Source organism: Rattus norvegicus, chromosome 5, assembly GCF_036323735.1.
Source record: "Rattus norvegicus strain BN/NHsdMcwi chromosome 5, GRCr8, whole genome shotgun sequence".
NCBI lineage: Eukaryota > Metazoa > Chordata > Mammalia > Rodentia > Muridae > Rattus > Rattus norvegicus.
This window is the reverse complement of record NC_086023.1, coordinates 37,184,720-37,209,947: the sequence shown is the minus strand read 5'-3', so window position 1 is coordinate 37,209,947 and position 25,228 is coordinate 37,184,720. Positions and strand designations below refer to the sequence as shown.

The window sequence follows — 25,228 nt, the reverse complement described above, 5'->3', positions numbered from 1 at the left end:
CTTGATGGGCACCAATGAGAGGAGAAGCCCTTGGTCCTGCCAAGGCTGGAACCCCCAGTGTAGGGGAATGTAAGGGCAGTGAGGAAGGGAAGGGGTGGGTGGATGGGTGGGGGAACACCCTCATAGAAGAAGGGGGAGGGGAGATTGGATAGGGGGTTTATGGATTGGAAACCAGGAAAGGGGATAACATTTGAAATGTAAATAAAAATATCCAATAAGAAAAGAATGAAAAAAATTTACAGTCTGAGAGCTGTCAAATAAAATAAAAAGAAGATGCTGTGAGTGGTGCAGTTTGTTTCAGATAGTTTTGATCTTCAGAATGCCCTGAGTAAATGAATCTGTCTAGAATATTATTAATTTGACCTTAGGGTTGAGGTCTTTTGACTTAGACTTCCAGTAGCAAAAGTGAGACTATGTAGTTTATTAGCTAGAAGGTTTCATAGTATGGCTTTACTCCTACTCCCTTGTTGGTAAGCTTCCTAACAGAACTCAAGCAGCTTCTTAACAGTATATGGTCTATAACCTCATGAGAAAATTGAGTGAGTTATACATGGCTCTTAAACATGAGACACACAGTAGACACTCAAAACTATTTTTGGAGAAAATAGATTATATTAATAAGATTATTTAAAATCTGGGGTACTATCAGTGGCACTATGAAAAAATGATATACTTCTGTATGGTGTTCTGAAGTTTGAAGAACAACATAAATTCAGTGGCCTTGCCAGTTTTAAGCAATGGGCCCTTCTCTGGGTCAGGGGCAGTTGAATGAATCTTAAAATCCAGAGACCAGCAGGCAGTCTGTTGTCTTACAGAAAAGTGGTGGGTGTTCAGGTGATGTGTTTAGGAATGTTTGTAACTTGAATGTAATGCTTACACTGACTGGGAATCAGTCTAAGGATTTTTATAGTGTGAAGAGTAAACACTAAGAAAGCAGCCATTGGGAAGCAAGTACTTTTCTTTGTTGTGTACATGTGTAGAAAATAGATGCTTTCTACGCTCTAATAGCCGGCATGCTATTACTTGGCAAAACCAAGCTGTAAACCCTGCATCCACACACTTTGAAGCTGTATACTATTTATTCCTAATTTCATTCTTCAGCTGGCTTTCAGTTCTTTGTTTCCCTTCTGTAGTTAGGAAGCTGTCAAAATTTAGTGTTATAGTAAGATATGAATATGTAACTTTACTTTTCCCTCTTTGTGAATGTTATGGTTCGTACCGATTTCAAATCACTAGCGATGATCAGGACTTGTGTTTTATTTTTCTGTCTGGCCTAGTGAACTCAACTTCCCTATGTTGAATTAAATGGGGCCAAGAATATTGCCTGATTCATTTTAAAATTTCTTTTTATTTTTATTTATGTATATGTTCATGTGTATGTGTGTTTGTGTGGTGTGTGTCTGTGGCGTGTGTGTGTGTGTGTGTGTGTGTGTGAGAGAGAGAGAGAGAGAGAGAGAGAGAGAGAGAGAGAGAGAGAGAGAAGAGAGAGAGAGAAGTTCTCCATGTGTAGCAAACCTCAGAGGCCCCGAAGGTACGTCAGATTCCCCAGAGGTGGAGTTACAGGTCATTGTAAGTTACACAACATGGACGCTTGGAACTGAACTTAGGTCCTGTGGATGAGCTGGACATATCCTTAGCTGCAGAACAATCTCTTAAACCACATGCTTACTTCAATTTTAAATTTTGCAAATAATAATCACTAAGTTTATTTTAGTTTCATGACAGATGGAAAATTTTTTTGATTGAAAGCTACATATGCAGCTGGAGCCGTGGGTCCATGAGTACTCTTTGGTTGGTAGCTTAGTCCCTGGGAGCTTTGAAGGGTTTGTTTGGTCGATATTGTTCTTCCTATGGGGTTGCAAACCCCTTCAGCTCCTTCAGTCTTTTCTCTAACTCATCCATTACAGTCCCTATGCTCAGTCCGATGGCTAGCTGCAAGCATCTGTATCAGTAAGGCTCTGGCAGAGCTTCTCAGGAGACATCCATATCAGGCTCCTGTCAACAAACACTACTTGGTATCAACAATAGTGACTGGGTTTGGTGGCTGCATATGGGATGGATTCTCAGGTGGGGCCATCTCTGGGTAACCTTTTCTTTAGTCCTTGTTCCATTCGTTGTCCCTATATTTCCTACCATGAGTATTTTGTTCTCCCTTCTATGAAGGACTGAAACATCCACACTTTTGATTTTCCTTCTTCTTGGGCTTCATATGATCTATGAATTGTATCATGGGTACCCCTGGATCATGTCTGAAGGAAATATGAGGGCAAAGTCCTGCAAGCCCTTCTTCTCTTAAATTAGGGCTATTATATAAAGGGAGCAAGATTATTATGCCATGTGAGGAAGCAGTGTCACTTCTCATCAGAAAATGCTATGTTCAAAGTACCACATTAGAAGAAAAGCAAGCATCCTAAACAGTTTCAAAGTTAACATTGTGATCTCACCCACTCAGCCTCTAAGCCTTATGAGAAACAATTTTCTCTATGACCCCCTTGAAGATGTTGGATATGTTGTTCATCTTTGTAGATGTTGAATATCTTGATCATTCTTATATGTTTTAAATAATCTTATAAATTATAATTTAGTCTCATGGGTTTTCTTACAGCAGCACAAATGGGTTACAAGAACAGTTTTTTGCTTGAAACTAATTTTAAATCGACTATATGTGGGATGTAAACTATGTCTCAAGCTTGGTGAGTAGAACAGGTTGAGACCCTAGGAGCTCCATGGGTGCACACATGAAATGGTAGGTGCCTCACTGCTTCCTGCCAAATTCCTGGTCTGGAACATGGGCTACACTTCTCACTTCAAGAAATGTGCCCTGTGGTCACATAACCCAGAACAGAGAGAGTTCTCTATGCTAATGCAGTACCTAGAGGCCCTGAGCGTTTAGCCAATAAGCTTCCCTTCCCAGACATTTCTTCCAGCAAAAGGTATTTAATCTTGGGTTCACCCTGAGAAGTTGGTATTGAACACGTCCATTTTCCATGATGAAAAAATAATTAACAGTTTGGAACCAAGGACTTTCACTTTCATCTACAAACACCACGGGGAACATGGAGCAGGCCTTCACCTATAGAGCCACTGCCTAAATCTCCCATAGAAGGTCCATCTACACGCCCAGACATAACTGCTGCCAAGCTGAGGACAATCGCCGCTGAGCTGAGCTAAGCCTTCCCCCCAGCCCCGTGGTATTCCTCAGTCTCAGGTCTTTTCCATTCTTGGCTCTTAATGGACTGACTCCCAGTGGCCTAGATATCCAAGAGCCTGAGAACAACCATGACCCCAGCTTGGTCACGGGCACAAGGTCTTCCGACACCTCGTTCCCAACTTCCGCGTCTGGTACCCTGTAGATGACTGGGTGCAGAAGAGGGTTCAGCTTCCCACATTTCAACCTGCATTTTCCTGCCCCTGAAGGGGTGTCATGGTGCTTCCCGGGAGCCCAGCCCCAGCCTGGAGATGGCATTGGGATAAGTGCACTTACACAGCATTTGGCCTTCCAAATAGCCCTGCCCTTTAGAGGAGGCAGAATGCAGACGAACAACTATATTTAATTTTTGCTCCTTCTAGGAAGGGTTTAAACATAGTCCCATTGAGTGGCGTTAAATACAAAATTGGTTAAATAACTCCACTGGAAGTAATCCAAAGCTAAAAGGGACACATTTCTCTTTGTATGTGCATGCGCCAAGTCAAGAAAAACATTTAAGCAAAAAACTGTAAGAGTTCAAGAAAAGGAAATGACAATATTGCTAAAATAGAGGGAAGTAAGCACCAGATTATTTCGAGGTAGGAGGAAAATACATAGTATTTGTCTATCTTGCTTGATTTAACAATAGCTAAAAAAAAAAAAAAGTAAAAAAGTGGGGCTTGAGCATCCTAGAAGAAAATTGACCCAGTTAATAATAATCAGTTTAAAATGTCAGTTCTTTAAATGCTAAATGCTTTTGTCTCCCAAGAGTCAGATATTGAAATATCTAATTGATAATCTTATAAAACATTTTAGCTTCTCATTTTTATTCATTATCTAAAAGATTATCTCTAGTGTTATGCTTATTATCAATTTTCAAAATATCAATTTGATTAAGTGATTGACATATTTATGGAGTTGCATTTTAATAAGTGGCACACACACATATCTCTCCGGAGTACTCTGTGCTTCTGAGTTGTGGGAGCTTTGTTTCTTTGTTGTGCATGTTACCCCTCAGCCGATGGGGAATTTAAATGAAGATGAATGCACACCTTCCTAAGGCTTGACCTTTACATATACAGTAGATTCTAGAATATGCTAAAGAAGAGTTATTTTGGATTGTGTTATTTTCCTGTTAAGTGTCTTGCAGTGACTGGAGTTAGTCGGCAACTCAATACAAATTCAACAGACTATTTTGAAGAAAAAATTTCTAATCAATCAATCAATCATCTTGACAAAGAGAGCCCTTTTATGCCTGACTACTTACCATTCCAGAGGTATTATGGTGGAAGGAAAGTTATTTGCTTGTATTTCAAATATACTGCCTTTCTCTTAACTCATTAAATCTCTTAAATATATTATAAACTAATTTTAAAAATTGGACCTACTAGATAAAATGGCTCATTATTTAATCTATTATAAGTTTCCAGCTGGTCTCAGGATATTAATTTTACAACGCCCTAATTCATCCTTTTCTGTATAGCCACACTGCATTTTGAAAAATGTATACCAATTTAGCTGTGCCTTATCACTAAGCCGTTGGATGATTTTATTTTTTCTAACAGCAATGCTCAAACCTTTCAACAGGGTTTACAATGCTTTCTAACACTTTGCCTCCCATATTATCAAGGTTCATTTATATCCAATTTCCTTATTGTTCCTTGCAATCCAACCAAATTGGCCTTTTGTGTTTGTGTGTTTCTTGAGTATGTGATTCTATCCATATATAGGTTAGGCTTCTTTGTTACTTTCTCTGACACATAAATTTCTGCCTGTTATAACACTTTTTTTTTACACTCATTGTGTTTAATGTTTGACTTTCTCTCTAAATTTTAAATTGAGCATGCAGGACCGTATCTTCTGTTTTTTTTTTTCTTTTTGCTACATGCCAATATTTAGAATAGACTGCAAATTAATCATTGTGCAACTGTACTGAATAAATGCATGAATTGAACACTTAGACTAATGTTGAGGGTGTTTTCTTTTTCCTTTTTTTCTTTTTTGCTGACCTAAGAAATCATAAGTCTAGGTAGAAACTACTATTTGTGTTTGAAATCTGACATGTAATTATATCTTTTGAATAAAAACAGTGTGATTAAGTGAAGAATAAATATACTTCTCATTAAAATAACTGTCAGCTTTGCTTCCTGAGAAATTTGTAGTAGTGGTGTTGCATATTAGATAAAAAAAGCTGTTCCAAATGTCTAAGTGTAAAAGAAAAAGGAGGAGTCTTTTTTAGACATCAGTTTATACTACATAGTACATATTGTATATTAAAGTAATACATGATTATCTTGTATATTATGGCTAGGAATGATCTGAGAGCAAGGTAAGAAGTAATTTTGTAGTGTATTATAACTCAGTTGTAAACATTTTGGAATGTTTGTTGTAAACCGCTCTAATATTATGGCCTAAGTTTGTGAAAGATGCTTATAAACGGTCTTTGATGAGGTACCTCGCCAGAGGATGCTCATAAATTGCACATTTCAGCTTGAAAAAATAAGCATATAGATGAATTATTTGTAACTTTTTAGTCAGTGATTAGGCATGTAGAAATTTAGATATTAAACTAGCCTATTATTGTTTACTTCAATAACATGGAGTTCTAAAAGAGCTTGGCTTTCTTTGTTCCTTAAATAGTCACTAAGAGTTTTCTTTCTTCTGTATACCATGGTCTATTTTTAAATCTTAAAAGCAGAGTTTGGTTATTAAAAGACTGGAAAAAGGAGTTAAAGTCAATGTCTTCATTTATTCAATTTCTATCTGTGTACAGCATAACAAAGAGAGAACAGTTTATTGGACCACTGATGTCCCCACCTTGTGAATGGCCAAACCCAGTTTCTGGAGGAGCTGATAGTGTTCAGCATGTGTCCTGAGAATTTGGATATTCAAGCAAAATCAATTGTTATTCTGTTCATTCTTCCTTGACTGATGAAGAAATCTAAAAGAGAGTCAGACAGAGAGTGATGTGCATATTAATGACTAGTGATTCAAGAAATAGTTCAAGTGAATATTACATTCTAGGAAGTAATTTTATAGTGAATTACTTGAAAGTCTGAAGGGGTAAAAAGGGGATCCTCAGGAAAAAAAATGAGATTTTGAGAGAATCACACTTTTAATTTTTATGACATGTATTGAAATTTGCGCGCGCGCGCACGTGTGTGTGTGTGTGTGTGTGTGTGTGTGTGTGTGTGTGTGTATAGGTCAAAGAATAATATATAGGACTTGGTTGTCTCTCTTTACCTTTTGACTCCTGGGTATTTAATTTATTCCCTTAGGCCTAGCCTTGCTATAATAGTCTTAGGCTATTGAAGCTATGGACTCAACCTTCTGTTTCCCTGAAAGCACTGGAAATGTAAATGTCAGTTTAGCCATTCCTTGAGATCTAAGTTAACATATGAAAAGGTGAAAGTATATCTCTAGCTCTCCCTAGAGACCTGGTTTTTCAAACTACCTAAAAAGAGATGGAAAAGCTGTGCTGTGTTCCTTAAAGGAGATAATGCACTTTTCCTTCCCTGAGACCTCTTGTCAATGTAGATGCTGGCTTCCTCTCAGGGAGTATATGGCACTGGATTGTCTACTTTTCTGAGTTAAGCCCCTTTTCTAACTGCCTGGTTTTATGGCTAATGTAAGGGCAGACTGCCTAATAAATGGCACTTGAAGAGGGCTAGCCCATGGTGGAATGGTTACATTTACATTGGTATATTTAGTTATAGCCTCAATGAGGTGAACCAAAAGAAAAGCCTGTGTTTCATCAGAGACTTGGATATTTCTATGATTTTATCATAATTGACAGTAGAGTGGAATTTTCATTCATTTTGCACAGCCTTTAAAGGTTATGTGATGATCATCAAGTGAATCCAATAAGAGCTACCTCTAGGGAATTGTTAATTTTGGTTGGGGTGCTTGGCTGGAACTGCCTCCTCTGTGGAGGGGTTTGCTTATTTATAGCATGTAAATGATCTGCATGAGCCTTGGAAAAATACAGATGCATTCCTTTGCGTCTAGATTGAAAGAGGAGATTTTGATACAGTATGTGTCATGCCGGGATAAGGGGAATATTTGGGTCAAATGTGAAACTCTTTTCTAAAATGGAGGACATTTTCTGAAAAACAAATCTTTGGAAGAGGACCTTTCCCATATTTGATTTCCTTCTGAGATAGAACAAGGGACGTACACTCAGATCTATTCTATCCTACACCTTTCTCTTGGGAAACACATGGCTGTGAGTGTAGGAGTGAGCATGAGCCGAAGACAAGAGGAGAGAGAGATGAAGATTTTCTGGGAGGGTGGTTCTTGGTGTCAGAGGAAGGGAATGGTAGATAGTATCTGTGAAGGAACAAAGGAGGAGGGGTGGAGAAGGGTGGTGAGAAGGTAAAGGAGCTGATTATAAGTTGGGAGGGGTGAGGAGGAATGGAGGAATGGAGGGAAGTAGGTGGATAGGGGTTGAGAGTTTCAGGAGGTAAAGAGGTATATAAGAAATCGGGTAAAAGAGCAAAGCTGGAAAGGGTGGAAGTCAGAGAGTGTATGACCCTTGGTCAGTGGTACTTCGAGTCACCCCTGAGTGAGACACTGAGAAAACATAGATGGATGCAAAAACAAGAAGTTTATTTTCTGGAGTGTCAGCATCAACCCTTAATCAAGGCAAGTGATGAGAAGGTGACCCCAAGTGGTTATTACAAGCAGTTTTTATATTTGTTTTAGGGGCATGGGTTACATCAGTAAGGTTACAGTTCAAATGTATTGGTTAAGCATATTGGCCTTTAAATCTATTGGCTAGCAAGCATGAGTCAGTATATTTTGAAAACTTTCTATTTAAGAATGTTCCTGTGGGTGGAAAATAGAACTTGGCCTATTCTTGACTTGAGGCAGGTGAGTGAAAGGCTGATGAAAGCCCATAGGGCCCTTCAGAGAGGAGGGTGAGTAGGTTGCGTGGTACTAAAGGATGTTTTCAGGGAGATTTTTGAAGCAGCAAAATCTAGTAAGCTATGCCATTTTGACAGAAGGCCTGAGGGAAGTGTCCGAGAACAAAAAAGAACTTGGGGATAAGGCACTTTAGACCACTTGCAATTTCCTCTAGTGAAATTATTTAAATTGATAAGGATGTGGAAATCAAAGATGCTAAATTCAGGTCAGGTGCGGTCCATGACCAGATTTTCAAAGAATGTGGAAATCAGTCCACAAAATTGACAATAGAAGCTGAGGAACTCCCAGAGTTTAGGAGAGGGTATAGAACTGACTTCTTCCAGGTATTGTCTTAGCCTTACCTTCCCACTGAGTTCACTGGGGATACAGCCTGATAATAACTGACAAAGAGTCTCTCTCTGTTCTAGACATCAGTAGATTGTAAGACAAAAAGAAAGGGGACAATCTAAATTGAGTTTATATGTTACAAATACAAACCCTGAATTGGGGTTGAAGCAGTTACCAGGGCAAAGGTGATGTCTTAGTTTCTGTGGTGTTTTGAATACGTTTGGCCCCCATATACTAATATATTTGAATGCTTAGTCACCAGGGAGGGTAACTATTTGAAAGGATTAAGGGATTAGAACACTTAGCCTTGCTGGAGTGGGTGTGGTCTTGCTGGAGGAAGTATGTCTGTCACTGAGGAGTGGACTGTTAGGCTTCAAAAGCCAATGTCAGACCCAGCCTTTCTCTCTGTCTGCCTTGGGGTTAGGGTGTAGCTCCCAACTATTTTTCAGCACCATACATGCCTCCTGCTATGTTCTCTGTGATTCTGGTAATGGACTAATTCTCGGAAATTGTAAGCAAACCCTTACTTAAGTGCTTTTTCTCATAAGAGTTGCCTTGATCATCATGTGCCTTCACAGCAATAGTATAGTGACTAAGACAGTATTGTCACTGTGAACAAATACCATGACCAAGGAAACATATAGAAGAAAAAATTTAATTAGGGGCTTGTTTACAGCCTCAGAGGATGACTTCATTATCATCACAGCAGGTAATGTGGCACTATTGTGCTAGAAAAATAGATGAGAGCTATATCTAGATCTACAGGTGGCAAGTACAGAAGTGGGACAGTGGTTGGAGAGACTATGCTTGCCATAAGCTTTTGAAACCTCAGAGCCCACTCCTGGAGACATACCTTCTCCAACAAGGCTACACCTACTCCACCAATAAATACCACACTTCTTCATCCTTCCCAAAGAGTTCTACCAACAGGGACCAAGGATTCAAATATAGGAGCATATAGGGTATTCTCATTCAAACCATAAAAATCCAGAGGTTTTAGGTTATAAGTGGTGGTTACTTGGTCCATGTAGCAAGGTCAGTGAGTAGTCATACTCTTGATCACATGGATATCAGTTTAAATACTCTCTATTACTTTATAATTTATATTTTAAATATTTTTACTATGTTACAAGGATATCTTTTTATATATTTTTGGATAAAAAAGGCAAGAAAATTATGCTTCTTCTCTCCCCATTTCATGAGTTTTCTCAAGGGTCTGCAGATATTTGGTATGTGGATTTTGGGTAGATATAATTCACACATACATACACGTGCATGAGTGATAGTAAGATTTGTTGTTCATGTAGTAATATTTCAAGATTGTGATTTTTTAAGTAAACAGTAATCTATGTGTCCGTGCAGTTTTCTGGTTTTGGTTAGTTGTAGAATGCCACATCATTGCTTTCTCATTATATGTGTGACTGAGTACTTTGATTTGCTGTTGTTTTGTTTGTAAATATCACAGCTCAGTTCAGTTGCTTTGCTTATATATTCCCTAACATTTAGTTAATAAAATCTTCAGTACATACAAAACAACTCTTTCTCTATCCACTGACACAAGGACATGGTCAATCCCCTATGTACTCTCCAGAAGAAGAATTTTCTTGAAGTAACTCATTGGTTGTACTCTTATTGAAAAGCTGGGGAAGTCTGTGTCAATTGGGTAGTACACGAAGTTATATTTTATGACTTCTTAACTCTTTTTTTTTCTTTTTTCTTTTTTTCAGAGCTGGGGACCAAACCCAGGGCCTTGTGCTTGCTAGGCAAGCGCTCTACCGCTGAGCTAAATCCCCAACCCGGACTTCTTAACTCTTAAATAGAACACTATCTAAGATTGTTAATATTGTTAATAGTGCAAAGATTTTTGGTTTTGTTTTCTCCTTTATTCAAGTAGATTAGGTTATTAAAATGATTAAATTAGTTTTAGAAAAATAAAAAAGCCTCATTTCCTTTACATTCTTACATCCTAATACATGTAAGTTAATTAGTGTTATAATATAGAACTTAAAAGAACCATAATCAATTTTCTATGAACCAGAGATGTTCGATCTAGTAGTCATGTCATGAGCAAGAAATACGAAGGACTAGTGAGTGTGAAGTCAACAGACATGGAAAGTCCTTCAAACCTTCAGTGATGTGTCTATTGCTGTGGACTTGAGGTCTGGAGAGTAAAGTGAGGATGCCAAAGGTTAAGAGAGCTAAATTCAGATGGTGTTGCCTTAGGCAAATCCTGAAGCAGAGGTGAGGTAGCTGCTTGTTGTGAATCTTAATGAGCCTCCAGTTGCACTCCATGCTGAGACAGAAAGGACTAGCAAAGAAAATTCTGAATATTGCCTCAGAGTTTACCAGAAATTCCTGGCATATGCTATTTTCTTCCTCCTTCCTTTAGTTCCTCCATTCCTTCTTCCCTCCCTCCCTGTATCCCTCCCTCCCTCCTTCCCTTTCTCCCTCCCCTTCTTCTTTCCTCCCTCCTTCCCTCCCTTCCTCCCTCCCTCTCTCCCTTTCTTCCTTCTTTCTTTCTCTTTTCTCCTACTTTTAATCCTCTACCTCTTCCTCCTCCTCTTCCTCCTCCTTCTCCTTTTGGACAGTTACAATTGTAGCTAACATTGAGTGCTTTCTCCCTAAAACTGTAAAGACCAGAATAACTATTCTGAATCCCCTATTTCAGCACTACCATTTAAGTCCAATCAAGGAACAGTAGTTTTGACACAGAAGTAGAAACCCACTAGGAAAGGAAAGGAAAATTGTCTCTGTCTACAAATTATATTTGTTTTGTTAAAAATTTTTTTTTAGTATTGTGTTTTATAAAAAGACCAGGATATGTTTGGTAGAGCCAGGTATGGTGAGGTGGGAGGGGTGCCTTGGTGAGCTCATGCTGGGTTATCCCTTCCCCTTGAGGTACCAGCCATAGAAAAAATACAGTATCAAATTTATTTAGGGCATGGGAAGGGGAGTTGAGAGGAGAATAGAGACAGAGAGAGGGAGGGAGGAGAGGCCAGCAAGGAACATGTGGAGAGAGAGGGGAGGGCTAAGGGGAGAGAGGGAGAAAGGGATCAGGGAGAGAAGAAAGTCAGAGAAAAGGGGAAGAGAGAACAAGGAGTGGCCAAACAGTCCCTTTTATAGCAAGCCAGGGCTACCTGGCTATTTTCTGGTAACTGTTTGGTACAGCCTAGAAGGAATGCTAACAGCTAAAGAAAATTTTAAGACAGGCAGTAGATTCATTGCAGATAACAAAGGGGATCAACAAAGTGGGGGATATGATCAAAGCTTATGTGTACAATCTATATGCTAGCAATGGATACCTTTGAAGATGACTATTTAAAATAGCCTCTAATGCATAAATACCAAGGAACAAATTTAAGAAGAAAACACAAGACCAGAACAGTAAAAACTGTGGAATATTGTTGAAAGTAAAAATAACGTTTGAAAAATAAACAAACCCTAACCCTATTTTTTAGTTTAATGGAATATAGGATTTTAAATATGCCCTTATGATTTTCTGAAATTATTCAAGATCTGCAGTAGCATTTTCCCTTACATTTCTGATATAAATGTTAAATATATATTTCAATTTTTATTTTATGTGTAGGAGTGTTTGGTCTGCATGCCTGTGTGTATACCACATGTCTTCCTGGTGCTTGTGATGGCACACAAGGATTCAGAAACTCTTGTCCTGGAGATGCAGATGGCTGTGAGCTGTCACATGGGTACTGGGACCCAAACCAGTGTCTTCTGAAAGAATAGCCAGTGTTGTTAACTGCAGAGCCATCTCTGCAGCCCTTTCATCTCTGAATTTAATAATTTGGGTCCTCTCACTTTTGGTTAATTTGGCTAAGAGTTTGTCAATCTTTCTAATACTCGGAAAGACCCAAGCCTTCATTTAATAAATTAATTTGTTTCTACGTCTTTAATTTTATTGTTTTAAATTATAGCTTCTTTTATATTCTGCTTTTCTATATTGCAAAGCCTTCAGGTGCATCATTAAGTTACTAATAAGTACTTTCCCAGGTTTTGCAATGTAGACATTTTTGCTGTGAACTTTCTCCCTAGGATTTCTTTGTTTCCCATAGACTTGGTATGTTGTGTATTTCTCAACCCTCATTGGATATGTTTCCTTCTTGCAGTAGATGAAAATTCACATAGAAACCTAAAACCTGTCATTGAACAAAAAATAATAGAGTGTGCGGAGTGTTCATAATAATACCCCTTCTCCCAGGTTTAAGGAATCATCACTGAAGAGGGTGGCAGAAAGATTGTAAAAACCAAGTGTCATGAACGACCACAAAAAAAAAAAAAAAAAAAAAATCAGTGCTTTCAAAGCAAAACTTGGTTTTGTCCATAGTTGTACATGTGAACTCACAGCAGTTGTGACACTATGCCTAGATCTGTACAAACTCAATCGAGTCAAAAGTCCCTGTATTGTGTGTGTGTGTGTGTGTGTGTGTGTGTGTGACAGAGAGACAAAGAGAGACAGAGAGAGAGAGAGACAAAGACAGAGAGAGGGAGACAGAGAGAGAGAGACAGAGAGAGAGACAGAGACAGAGAGAGGGAGACAGAGAGAGAGAGACAGAGAGAGACAGAGACAGAGACAGACAGAGAGAGACAGAGACAGAGAGAGACAGAGAGAGACAGAGACAGAGAGAGACAGAGATAGAGACAGAGAGAGAGAGAGAGAGAGAGAGAGAGAGAGAGAGAGAGAGAGAGAGAGAAGATTAAGAGAAACAGAGACAGACACACATGCGCGCACACACACAAAAAGACATAGGTGACAGAAGTGGGCATGAAATTCTAACCCTGGATAAGCAACTCTTGACAAATGATAACTGCTGAGAAAGGGAGAAGTTCTTTAAGGGGGTGACACACCCAAGAGAATTCAGTCAGCATACACACATTCGATTAGTCTTAAAAAGAAAAAGAACACTATGTTTTGTGTTTAAGGAGGTGTGGTTGGTCTGGGAGGAGTGGGGAAAAATGTAATCATTATACTCTATGAAATCCTTAAAGAAATAATAAAATATTATTTTTTAATTTTGAAGAAAAAGATCTCTTATTTTTATAAAATTTAACCTAGTCTTCTTGAGAGTCTTCTTTGTTGCTTTAAACAAGGTATCCCCCATTTACAAAAGAAAGGATGGTTCACTAGGGAAACTTGCATATTTTTCATTGCAACTCCTTTGGATGGTGTAACATACCGGTCATGTACCTTATGTGGGGTGTGGAAGCCAACTTTCGCCCATGAGCATTCCACCCAGATAAAGTACCTATAAATACTAATGTTGTATGCGTTAATTCAGACCATATTATTGGGCGTGCCTTGAAATTACAAATATGCAATCTAAATTAAAAAAAAGTTCCTGTGGCCATCATAAGGCCTATACAGCATGCTAGGTTGACTGCATACAGGCTGTGGTTGTTTAACTTTGGTTTCGGTGCGATTCGTAACAGTGGGAGTTGGACGTCTCTGACTCTTGTCTGCTCTTCAGACGCTTTTCCTCCTACTGGGTGGCCTACTCCAGCCTTGATATGAAGGTTTGTCCCTACTCTAACTACACCTTGTTATGCCATGTTTGGTTGATTTCCCTGGGAGGCCTGTTGTTTTCTGAAGGGAAATGAAGGAGCAGTGGATCTGGGAGAAAGAGGTAAGGAGACTGCAGTCATGTTGCATTGTATGACAGAAGAATAAATAAGAAAACCGAAAAAAATTCCTGGCTTGTTACCATTGTTTATGGTTTCTGCTACGGGATAGTCATGAAACAGGGACTTGATCATTTCTTGGCATGCTGCATTAGTTTTTGTGTTTGCTGCATAGACACATATTCCTATTTTAATTTACAGAAAGAGAATTTGGCACACAGTACTACAAATGAGGCCCTACTCTTATTTATATGTAGAGGTATAAACACAGTCCACACATATTTCTGTCATAAATGTGTTATATGTACCTTTTTCATTTATTTTGATATATGAGCACATACTCACATACATATATGATTTTATGCCTACTATGTGAACATACATATTCTTTTTATCTTCATATAGAATGCTTTAACATTTTGACTATTTAGTAAGCCATGCCTCTCTGTGTCTGTTCAATTTTTAAAAATTTTTATATTTTACTTTACATCCCCGTCATTGCCCCACTCCTGCTCATCTCTTTCCACAATCCTTCCCCCATACTACCTCTCCTTGTCTGTTCAATTCTTATTGGTTAGAATTCAGTCACATGGTAGTAGAGGATATAAAAATGCCTAGCGAATCAATTTTTAATAGTTCCGGTGTCTTCAAGTCTTTGTCTCTTGCTGGCTAATAGTTTTTTTTTTTTTAAGATTATATTCATTCTTTTAAAAAAGACAAACTAAAAGCTTCATTTATAACTACGTCTCAAAGTTGTGGCTCTTGGTTATCTATCCTTCCTTGTGTTAACTGCCATTATAATTGTTTCAGGTCCACTAACATAAGAGCTTTCTTTACATTCGTATAATGGTGAAACCAGGGAAAAACATTGAGTCATTAATGGCATACTAACAAATAAAACAAAACAAAGTCACAATAAAAGTATTCGTTCATGACAACCATGCTACTTCCATGGGCTAATTTATGCAAACCTAAGAGTGTTGCAAGTTTTAGGTCTTGGATTTTTTTTTCCTTTTCTAGTTAGGGAGGGAGGGCCCTGGAGTAGAGCACCTCTTGTCTTCACTATCTGAAGACAAGAATTCTGTGTTTGAAGATGAAGCGTCGTTCCGTGTGCTTTGGTTTGAAAGCTCAATCCTTACAACTTCATTAGGTCTCAATACTGGATACTTTAAGGGTAGACGTCCTTAAAATATATAAAAACATCTACATATCTCTAGTACTGTCCACTTGCCAAAGTCAAGGTTATATTGCCGCTATTGTTTGTAAGGTTGTTTATTCTCTGCTCACCCTCATTTGCTCAGCTTTGCTTGAAGGCCTTCTGGATCAGTGACATAGACGGGAGCACAAACTCTACATTAGGCCTTTCCTAAAGGGTAAGGCAGCTTCTTATAACCAAGAAGACGTAAGGACTTAATAGACCTGTATAATCTTAAGACCTGTATAATCATGTCTTTTTCATTAAAACCCCCTTTTTGGCTAAATGGGTTAAGGAATACTGTTCTTCATGACTGTCCTTCATGTTTCTGTCTTCCTTTCTTCCCTTTTACTTGTATTTGAAAACTGCTCCACTTAACTGCATTAATGATCCGTTACCTCAAGTGAACAATATCAAGCACACAAGGTAAAATAGGATTCAGTGAAGTAAATTTTCTAAGCAGATGGTCCAGTACATACATACTATATACATTATATGTCACATATAATAAATTATATATTACATATATGTTATATAATTATATATATTTTATAACTATACATATTTAATTATATAATATACAAATTGTATTTTATATAATTATATTATTACATATTATAGTATATTATATATAGTATTTGTCCTATATTATTATTTATTATATTACATGTAATATATTAATAAATATTTTACATAGAGAAAGAGAAGCATTATCTTTACAATAATTATGCTAATGACATATTTGATTTTACTTTCACATACTATTAAGGATCAAGTATAAATAGTCAGATACTATTAAGGATCAAGTATAAAATGTAGAAATTTAAAACATCTTCTTTAGTTAATATCTAAACGGTCTTTTTTGCTAATAAATACATTCTTTAATTGTAATTAGGTTTCTATTGAAGCTTACGGCATCATGGTACTTCTTATTATTAGAAACAGAGTGGATGTTAAATGTATATCAAAAATCCAAATGAGGTTTTAATACAGTTTGAACAACTTCTAAATTAAAATAAATTAAAAAATGGAAAATTTAAATCTGCCAATACATTATCTTGTTTTTCTTTTTGCTGTAATCTCTGAATTTATAATCTGTTTCATCCTTTCCAAGGCCAGTATACAGAACAATCCATGAACATAACTTTGTGTGGAAGATGTTGAAGAATATTCCAGCTTTAACCTCTCAACTTAGAAGTGAGCATCTAAAAATCCTGAGTAAGAAAGTCATGTCTGAAACCTGGATCAAAGGTAGCACAGGTATTTGACTAGCATAAGGTATCTGGCAGAATGGAATGCATATATTTATGTCAACTTGGTGATTGTTAAGTGCTTATGATTTTTACTTGGCATGCTAAAATATACTCTTTGGAGATAGTCTATTTTCAGGTATTGCTATTTGAGCAACATTTCACACTTCAGTAAAATTTATAGCATATATTCTTAGTTAAGGTTTCTATTGCTATGAAGAGACACTGTGACCAGAACACATCTTATAAAGGAAAACATTTAATTTGGGCTGTCTTATATGTCAGAGGTTTTATAATCATGGTGGTAAATATGGCGGTATGCACACAGGCATGATACTAGAGAAGGACTGAGAGTTCTATATCTTGATCCATAGTCAACAGAATGAAACTATCAAACTACCTTGAGTTTATGAGACCTCAAAGCCTTCCTCTACAATAATACATTTCCTCCAGTAAGGCCACACCCACTTCAACATGGTCGTACATTCTAATGTATATCACCCCCTATAGGCCAAGCATTAAAACACATGAGCCTATGAGAGTCATTCCTATTCAAAGTACAACACGTATGTTTGTGCATTTGCAATTTGAATAAGTATCCAGATTACTCGTAGTACCCCCTGAGACACAATGGGCTTAATTCTCTAGAATTCTGGTTCATCAGGTCTTGAGTAGAGCCTAAAATTATTTATAATCATTTGTTGATGACACAAACACACAGTACAAATTTATTAGCAATCCACAGCAGTCTTTCACTGTTGGTTAAAATGTTTGCCTACCTGGATGCAGATTTGAGTATAGATATAGGGAAAGCACTTGTTGGGCATAATGTTCATCTTTAGTCTCTTTACCATGGATATAGGAGCTAGTTCAGTATAAATGCATGCATTTGAACCTTTAAAGGGAAGGAAATCAAGAGATATTTTTTTGTATCAAGAAATGGATGTTTTATTACTTACAGAAACAAAGTGATGTCATTGTTTGCAGGTGTGGTCCCCAAGGCATAAACGTCACGCAGAGGAATTCTGCTTGTAAATGAATTTTAAGCATACTTCAGCCCTCTGCACTTGCCCTCTATATTTGCGACTATTTGTGGAAAGTAGTTAATCAGGAACCTGACATGTAAAACCAAATTGAAATTTTGGAGACTCATGATTTTTTGAAAGACTTACATAATTTGAAGGTTTTCCCTCAATGGTTTTCTCTCATAATTGGCTCCATTTAATTAATGTCTAATGGTAAAAAATAAATCATAGGAGTTTGCCATGATTAAAATGATTTTATGGCACAGGGAGAGGGGGACAAATGCTCACTGTTGGGTTGCTATTAGGTTGAGGATAGTAATTAAAAACTACTTTATATTATAAAGTTGTATATCTAATGATGAAAATTTATGATGCAACATAAATGTCCTTCAATGAAAGATTGACAGTCATCAGTTCAATAGAATTGTAGGCACTGGCTATAAAGAATATGTTGCCCTAACCCTTGGTCCCTAGATACGGTCACTGGGGTAGGGGTTAAGAAGACTTAGTATCAAAGACACCGATTCTAGTAGTCAGATCAGAAGCAGAAGCAGACTCATTCATTGCAGAATTGGAAAGTGCCTTTATATTCTCTACCCATGCCCCATTGGCCCATGACATCTTGCCCCTTGGTACTGGCACCATCTGATTGACTGTGCAGTTCATATGCTCCATTGTCATTTGTCTCCATGTACCAGGCAGATCTTAAGGCTGTAAAATGAAGATGCAGTTGTTGCACATGTGTGGACCATTAGTGGACACCAGTCATGTTGTGCTAACTCATCCTTCCTACAAGAATGTACTTGTATGTGCATGCATACGTGTGTGTCTCTGTATATATATATGCACACACACACATATTTGCAAGAGGTAGTAAATAGAAGTTCAACAGTAGAAACTTACAAATACCTATAAAAAATCTAAGTGTATGAAAATACATGTATAAATATTTAAAATTATAAGGTGACCTAGATTGACATTTTAAATTTACATACATTTTTTTCCTTAGTGGACAAAAGTAGAATTGAGTCCTGTTATGGTTTGGGCATGGTTCAAATGTTCCAAAACACTCAATTGTGATTGAAACCATTGCTTATCTGTGGCCTAATTTACAGTGTTGGGAGGTAGTACGATCTTTGGGAGGTGGGTCCTAGTAGAGGACTCTTTTAAGTGATTTTGCTATTAGATAACATATTTGCTAATCATTGAGTTCTTGTAAGGGATTATGATAGTAGTCACCATGGCTGTGTTAGCACCATCCTCTCTTTGCTCCTATTAGATATTTGATTGTCACAGTACATCTTCACATTATGGCTCTACAATTAGTCAAACAATTGTGATATGTGATCTTTGGTTCACAGCTACCAATCATAGCCTAAATGTACCCTTTCCCATTACAAAACCAAATAGCTCAGGCTTTGATTGAAGTAAAGAAAAATATGACTAAAGGCAAATAATTTTCTAGTCCTTATACATGTATGGACGGGCTAATTCATACAATAAATTTAGAGTCATGTATACTTTAGAGACATATTTTTCAAGGAAGTTCTACAAGGAAAAATAGGAAAAATTTTATTCGGATGGCGTATTAACTCTTGTCCATAATTATTAATAAAGTACGAACTCTTACAGAATTTCAGCTTGTATTTTCCAGTTCTTTAAAAATTTATAAGTCTCTGTTTTTCTTCACCTCCCCGTACTTAGATCCCTTGGAATTTTTAAGACATGTAGTTCTAACTGCTCAGATGTTTCCCTATCAAAGTGTCAGCTCATTAGGTTCACAAACTTTGAAGTTCTCTTTGTTCATCCGCCTTAAGAAAAAAGCCTAGCTAGGTGTCTGCTTCTCTCCATTTGCTTTATTCGCCTGTGTGCTTTGCTCTGTCTGCTGTGGTTTACAGTGCTCCCTCATGCACACCCTCGTCCCCAGGCTGCTGACTTTCAATCTGCCACAGAGACTCATTTCTCTGGTGCAATTCTGCACAGATGTTTGTACCTTCTGCTCTTTTTTTTTTAATGACCATTAGTTCTTTTGAGCTGCATTATCTAAGGAAGTTTCCTGAATATTTCTCTCATCCAATAGTCTTTTATACATTCAGCTTCTGCAAGTAAAATATTAAACAATGAAACAGTATTAGAACTTAAGTAAATCAAGCATATATATATTTCTAAATAATTATGGAACCAATCATGTTACCTTATATTATTATTTACTATAAAATTACGTTAGCTGAAGATAACTATTACTAACTGTACCAAATTACTGAAAATAAGGGACGGAGGAGATGGAAGTCAGTACAAAGGGGAATTAGGTGTTGATCTGCAGTCTTTCTCCAGATAAGAGATGATATCAACTCATGATGCAGCACAGAAGCAGAGAGAAACAGTGCGGGAATTTTCTGCATTCTACAGGGTCCTGTGTTGTAAGGCTGTCATACATACCAGAATACGTGTGTTTCATGCATTTTTTATTTCATTTAATTTTTTGTTTTGTAATCTTACCTTTGTTTCTATGCTAAAAAATAAAATTTACACAAAGACAACTAAAGAAGAAAAGAAAAATGTACTTCTACATTAAGTTCTTAAAGGACACTGTATATGTGTCTACAACCATATAGCCAAACACTCTTCACCACAGTTTGAATTAGTGAATAAAATATTTTACTGATAAATCAATAACCCTACATATTAATATATATAATTATATATAATATATAAAATATAATATGTTTTTATATATATATATATATAAACATTCTTTAATAATGAGTGTCCCATTTTCTGCAAGAAATTCTAGAAAAAAAGACTTGTGCATTTAAAGCTGTTTTATACAATTTTCAAAAATGAATAAAATGAAAAATTGTTATACGTGTAATATTTATAGATATATATTGATATCTATAATATCTATAACATCTTCAAAATTTATAGATACAAATATAAAACTTTTAATTGTAACTAAATGAAAATATTCCTCAAACTAAATGATTGGTGTTCCAATAACTACCATCAGATGAAAATACTGAAAATCAGAAATGCTGTGTACCAGGTAACCTACACTAAAACACAGCCCTAACTGTAGAGTTTTGAAGTTAGTTTTAAGAATCCCAGGACCTCTTGTGAGCTGTGGCTTACTGTAAAATCTGGAAATAGCACCATATGACATTTTACTAGCCTCAGAAAAGATTGATTTTTTCAAAACACTAAGTCCAGGTTTCTACTTGAAAGTTTCCAATAAGTCAAAAAGGATAATTCATAGTCACAGATTATGTGTATTACCATGAAACACAAAGACCCTTAAATTTTCATTTAATCTTTTCCCTCTGTAACAAGCTCGGATGGAAAAAATCAGATCTAAATATTGCATTTTTCGCAGTTTTATTTTGACATAATTTTTCCTAACATAATTTTTAATCAGTCATTTCAAAGCATGGATGATTTAATTAGGAGGTCCTTTTATAAAGATCAATCTCCAAAGATTGTTGAAAACTGCTTTCATTCTTTATTCTATGACTTCTGTCCCTCTGTTCTAGTAAAGTCTATCCCAAAAGCTTCTCTTCGTTTCCCTTTTCTCCATGAAAGTGTTCATTCTTCCTCTGGTCAGTGATTCAACTCCCATAAGTGTGGTTCTGAGTCTTACATGCCATGGCCCTTAGTTTACTCATATTTATTGCTGCTTTAAGTCCTCTCTTGCCTAGCACACCTGTCAAGGAACTTGGCAAACTTCTTATAAGTGAAGTGCTTGCCTGTTACTAGACATAGACATAGATCTCTTCCTATGAACTATTTCACACATGAAATCTTAAAAACAGGGAAATTTAGGCTACTTCTTTTCCTCCTAAATTAATTGATTTCTTTCTTTGTTCCTTCCTTCCTTTCATCTTTCTTTCTCTCATTCTCAGAGATCACTTAAATCTCCCATCCATTTCCTCTCATAAGGATACTTCCTTCAACGACTCTTTCTTGATTGCTTCTATTTCCATTTTTAATTCCTTCAACTGTTTGACTGTGTTTTCCTGGAATTCTTTCAGGGATTTTTGCGATTCCTCTCTGTAGGCTTCTACTTATTCTCTAAGGGAATTCTTCATGTCTTTCTTGAAGTCCTCCAGCATCATGATCAAATATGATTTTGAAACTAGATCTTGCTTTTTTGGTGTGTTTGGATATTCCGTGTTTGCTTTGGTGGGAGAATTGGGCTCCGATGGTGCCATGAAGTCTTGGTTTCTGTTGTTTGGGTTCCTGCGTTTGCCTCTCGCCATCAGATTATCTCTAGTGTTACTTTGTTCTGCTATTTCTGACAGTGACTAGACTGTCCTATAAGCCTGTGTGTCAGGAGTGCTGTAGACCTGTTTTCCTGTTTTCTTTCAGCCAGTTATGGGGACAGATTGTTCTGCTTTCGGGCGTGTAGGTTTTCCTCTCTACAGGTCTTCAGCTGTTCCTGTGGGCCTGTGCCCTGAGTTCACTAGGCAGGTCGCTTAGAACAGAAAAGTTGGTCTTTCCGGTGTTCCAGAGGCTCAAGTTTGCTTGTGGGGTGTTGCTTATGACCTCTCAGCGGGGGTAGCAACCAGGAGGACCTGCGCCGCCCTTTCCGGGAGCCCTTGTGCACCAGACTCCCAGATGGCGTTTGGTGTTTTCCTCTTGAGTCAGAGATGTGGGCAGAGTGTAGTCTCTTCTGGTTTCCCAGGCGTGTCTCCCTCTCTGAAGGTTTAGCTCTCCCTCTCACAGAATTTTGGTGCAGAGAACTGTTTATCCGGTCGGTCTCTTCAGGTTCTGGAGGTGTCTCAGACCCAGTGGACCTGCTGCTCCTGGGCCCTCATCTACGGGAACCCAGAGGCCCTATGTAGTTTCCTCTTGTGCCAAGGATGTGGGCAGGGGTGGGCAGTGTTGGTGGTCTCTTCCTCTCTGCAGCCTCAGGAGTGCCCACCTGTCCAGGCATTGAGCTCTCTCTCCCACGGGGTTTGGGAGCAGTGAGCTGGAGGCAGGGAGCGCGAGATTGGGACTCCCGCTAAAAACAACAATCACCTATTTTTGATTACTATAAGGATAGGTTTTTATTTTAATTTGGTGATCAATATACTCACTATGACCACTGTGGAACTGAATAAAATCTGCTCTGAACTAATTTTTTTGTTGTTGTTAAGCCCTGGAGGGAGGGGGAACTGCAGTTTGGGGATGTATTAAAAAAGAGTGAAAGAAAATTATAAAACATGTGAAATTATTGCTCAGCTTTCAAATTATTCTTTACCAATTTCATACATGTAGATGCTATAGTGTGATCCTATTCACCCTCTTTCTTCTCCCTGACAAATTTACCCAGAAGTTTCCCCTACCTGCGGCTCTGCCAACGTCATGTGTACTCTTTTTTATTTCACATCTCAATGAAAATTGCCTTAGTAGCATTAGTCAATTCATAGTATCTTTTCAGCTATGGGTAGGAGCCTCATGAACTCCTACTCCGGGATTTTGATTGGCTTGTTTTTGTGCAGGTAAATCACGGCTATCATGAAGTTGTAAATATACAAATCACCAAGCCATCCTAGAAGATAGAAATTTCCCATCCTCTCTTATTTACCTTCTGCTTGCCTTCTCTATGAGGTGTTCCCTGAACCTTGACAGGGGTGGGTAGGAAACTCTATTTCCTTTTAGGGCTAACTACTCATGTTCACATAGACTCAGCATTTTGACAAGGCAAGTGTATGTGCTAGTTAACTGCTGCCCACAGTCCAAGGAAATGTCTTAGAGCAAGGATGAGAAAATCTGTGGGTATAAATCTAAGTATTTAGAAGGCAATTTAACAACATTATCATTAAGCAGAACAACAGTAGCTGACACATTAGAAGCCATGATCTCCTCAGAATAGACTTTTGACTAGGTTTTCATTCCTCGGTATGGATTTCGTCTTGTAGAATATGACTCAAGTCCAACCAGAACTGACTTCAGGACAGTCATACATTAATGCACCAGTGGGTCTATTTGTGTGGTATATCTGTAGTTTACCACTTAGTAAAAGTATCAATGCTATTTCTTTCTCCACAACCTACATTACCTCTTTTGGCACAATGAATGCTGGCCACAATGAGAAAGCTTCATGTTCAGTTTGAGATTGAATTCTCTATGTCGTATAGCCCAAGTGTGTGGTATCATTCATAGTGTCTTACCATTTAGGAGCAGTGTTACAAGAGCAATGACAATGGATTGTTACTTGGGGTACCTCTGGGACCCTTCAGGGAGTAGTGGTGTCACTCATGCATGGGGACTCCATTGCATCTCTTTTTTAAATTTTACTTTATATAGTGAAGTCAGCTTAATAACAACTGGATTTTTCTCCCACTACAGATTTTATCTTTGCTTGGAATTATCTAATTATGACATATTTATAAAATCCAAAATGAAAGTCAGCAGTCTGAATTTTTTATCATTCTTGATCTTTAGTGCTCTTTATATCTTTTATTATTAATATTTGTTGCATGATTTTATATGTATGATAACAAGGCTTCTTTCTTAATTTGAAATTATTATTTTTAAACTAGACATTTTAATTAATAAGACTAAATATATTGCTGTGGATTATTTGAATAGTTACCATTTCAATTGCTTCTAAAAATATTCTTTTTTAATTATTACCTTTCATTTTTCTTTTTTTCCTCGATCTTTATTAATTGGGTATTTCTTATTTACATTTCAATTGTTATTCCCTTTCCCAGTTTCCCGGCCAACATCCCCATAACCCCTGCCCCTCCCCTTCTATATGTGTGTTCCCCTCCCCATCCTCCCCCCATTACTGCCCTCCCCCCAGTAATCACGTTCACTGGGGGTTCAGTCTTGGCAGGACCAAGGGCTTCCACTTCCACTGGGTGCTCTTACTAGGCTATTCATTGCTACCTATGCAGTTGGAGCCCAGGGTCAGTCCATGTATAGTCTTTGGGTAGTGGCTTAGTCCCTGGAAGCTCTGGTTGGTTGGCATTGTTGTTCATATGGGGTCTTAAGCCCCTTCAAGCTCTTTCAGTCTTTCTCTGAACCCTTCAACGGGGGTCCCGTTCTCAGTTCAGTGGTTTGCTGCTGCCATTCACCTATGTGTTTGCTGTATTCTGGCTGTGTCTCTCAGGAGAGATCTAAATCCAGTTCCTGTCAGCCTGCACTTCTTTGCTTCATCCATCTTATCTAGTTTGGTGGCTGTATATATGGGCCACATGTGGGGCAGGCTTTCAATGGATGTTCCTTCTGCCTCTGTTCTAAACTTTGCCTCCCTATTCCCTCCCCAGGGTATTCTTGTTCCCATTTGAAAGGAGTGAAGCATTCGCATTTTGATCATCCTTCTTGAGGTTCATGTGTTCTGTGCATCTAGGTTAATTCAAGCTTTTGGGCTAATATCCACTTATCAGTGAATCCATACCATGTGTATTTTTCTGTGATTGGGTAACCTCACTCAGGATGATATGTTCCTGTTCCATCCATTTGCCTATGAATTTCATAAAGTCATTGTTTTTGATAGCTGAGTAATATTCCATTGTGTAGATGTACAACATTCTCTGTATCCATATCTCTATCGAAGGGCATCTGGGTTCTTTTCAGCTTCTGGCTAGTATAAACAAGGCTGCTATGAACATAGTGGAGCACGTGTCTTTTTTATATGTTGGGGCATCTTTTGGGTATATATCCAAGAGATTTATAGCTGGGTCCTCAGGTA

At 37.7% G+C, this 25,228-nt stretch overlaps 1 protein-coding gene across 12 annotated transcripts in view; it reads left to right on the top strand.

Annotated features, from left to right (window-relative positions):
- The window catches only part of Cnbd1 (cyclic nucleotide binding domain containing 1), a 373,043-nt gene that overhangs the window by 194,049 nt on the left and 153,766 nt on the right, over window positions 1–25,228 (top strand). For 9 of the 12 annotated variants that reach the window (XR_010051716.1, XR_010051715.1, XR_010051717.1 and 6 more), the window contains one exon: window positions 16,384–16,529. Coding sequence is in view for 8 of the 12 variants with exons in the window: in XM_063261274.1 (XP_063117344.1) it covers window positions 16,384–16,529 (146 nt within the window). In the remaining 4 variants the exon portion in view is untranslated. The remainder of the gene's footprint in view (window positions 1–16,383; window positions 16,530–25,228) is intronic. The other 3 variants (XM_063261273.1, XM_039110956.2, XM_039110952.2) reach the window with 1 other exon arrangement.